We start from the raw sequence: 1,339 nt of genomic DNA, 5'->3' as shown, positions 1-1,339 counted from the left end.
GCAGCCGCCCACGGCGCGCTGACGGCGCTGCCCTCGCGTTTGTGAGCGTGCGGCCGCACGCGCCGTAAGGAAGGGAGCGACCGGCGTTGGTTTATTGAGGTTTTGGAAATAAGCGCTATGAGCGGTTGCTGGCTTGAAAAGAAGATGGCAGAGCCCTTCAGCGCCGTTGCGGGACTCGGTGTGGTTCTGCCTGCGGTGCGTCTCTGCCAGGTAGAAGTGCTGACAGGACGCGGTTGTCCTGGCCGGGGTAGCCGCTTCCAGAGCTGTTTGGCGTGGCCTGTGCTTTCAGCTATGCTGGAAACCACGCTCGTGCATGGAGGAAGGTCTGGCTTTCCCTCCATGGCCGTGCTTCTCGAGCACAGCTTACAATCATCATCTTTTTTTTTTTTTAACTACCATGTGGTTTTATCCACAGAAAAAGATGACCAACTACATATTTGAATAGCAGCATTTGAGCTATTAATTGCAAGTTCCAGTTGCGCAGGGACGGCCCTGATAAGTAACAGCGCAGGTGTGCGGTAAGGACGCTTTTTTTTTAGGTGTACATAGCACCTCAGGTCCATGGTGCTACCTACGACCTCCTCCTGATGACCCTTCGCTCATGAGACGTGGTCCAGGATTGACGTTTGTCTGTAAGGAAGCTGGAGAGAAAATGGTATTTGCCCGCTGGGATGTTACCCAGATTTGTCTTTTCGTACAGTTGCTTCCGTAGCCTGCGCAGTCCGGCACCGTACGTGGAGAAGGGTCCTTAATGGCTCGCCACGCCTCACGTCTCCGAGTTAAAGCGTGAGGTTGGAAAGTAAAAACATAGCAGGGGAAAGAGGGGATAAATCGGTGAGCGTGAATAAACAGGAGTGACTGGAAGTGGGTAATGAATTCGGCAGAAGTGCTGTGGGAGGTAATGATAGCTAAATGAGAGTTTTGGCAGAGGGTTTCAAAACAATTATTTATGCAAAAGTTTGGGCTGTGTTTTAGGAGAGGAAGGTTATTCCTGGAGGACCTTTGCCTGATGTCATGGTGGAAATACGTACTCTGGGACTACTTTGTCAACCCAGGTTTCCTGTCCCTCTTCAAGAGCAGAAATCAGGAGCAGCTGGCAGCGGATAACTCATCTGGGTTTTTTTTTCTTAATATGTTTAATTTTGTCCACGTGCTTTTGTGGAAATGTTTTTCAGTCATTAACAGAATATCCCAGACGTGCCAAAACATTTGAAGCTCGGCCTTGTTGCTGAATTAGCACTGCAAAGAGTTGCAAGAACTGAGTCAAGGGAAGAGCAGCTGTCTGGTGAGCCACCAGCAATCGAAGTGAGATATGCTGGTGGTCCCTTCTCAAGCTTTT

General features: G+C 50.0%; 1 protein-coding gene across 1 annotated transcript in view; it reads left to right on the top strand.

Moving 5' to 3' along the window:
• Positions 1–117: 117 nt before the first annotated feature.
• The window catches only part of LOC104619855 (pleckstrin homology-like domain family B member 2), a 36,919-nt gene continuing 35,697 nt past the window's right edge, over positions 118–1,339 (top strand). The window contains exon 1 of the mRNA XM_010285883.1: positions 118–210. Within this exon, the coding sequence (XP_010284185.1) occupies positions 118–210 (93 nt within the window). The remainder of the gene's footprint in view (positions 211–1,339) is intronic.

The sequence above is a fragment of the Phaethon lepturus genome, unplaced genomic scaffold, assembly GCF_000687285.1.
Source record: "Phaethon lepturus isolate BGI_N335 unplaced genomic scaffold, ASM68728v1 scaffold14924, whole genome shotgun sequence".
NCBI classification, from domain to species: domain Eukaryota; kingdom Metazoa; phylum Chordata; class Aves; order Phaethontiformes; family Phaethontidae; genus Phaethon; species Phaethon lepturus.
This window is presented reverse-complemented; position numbering and strand designations above follow the sequence as displayed.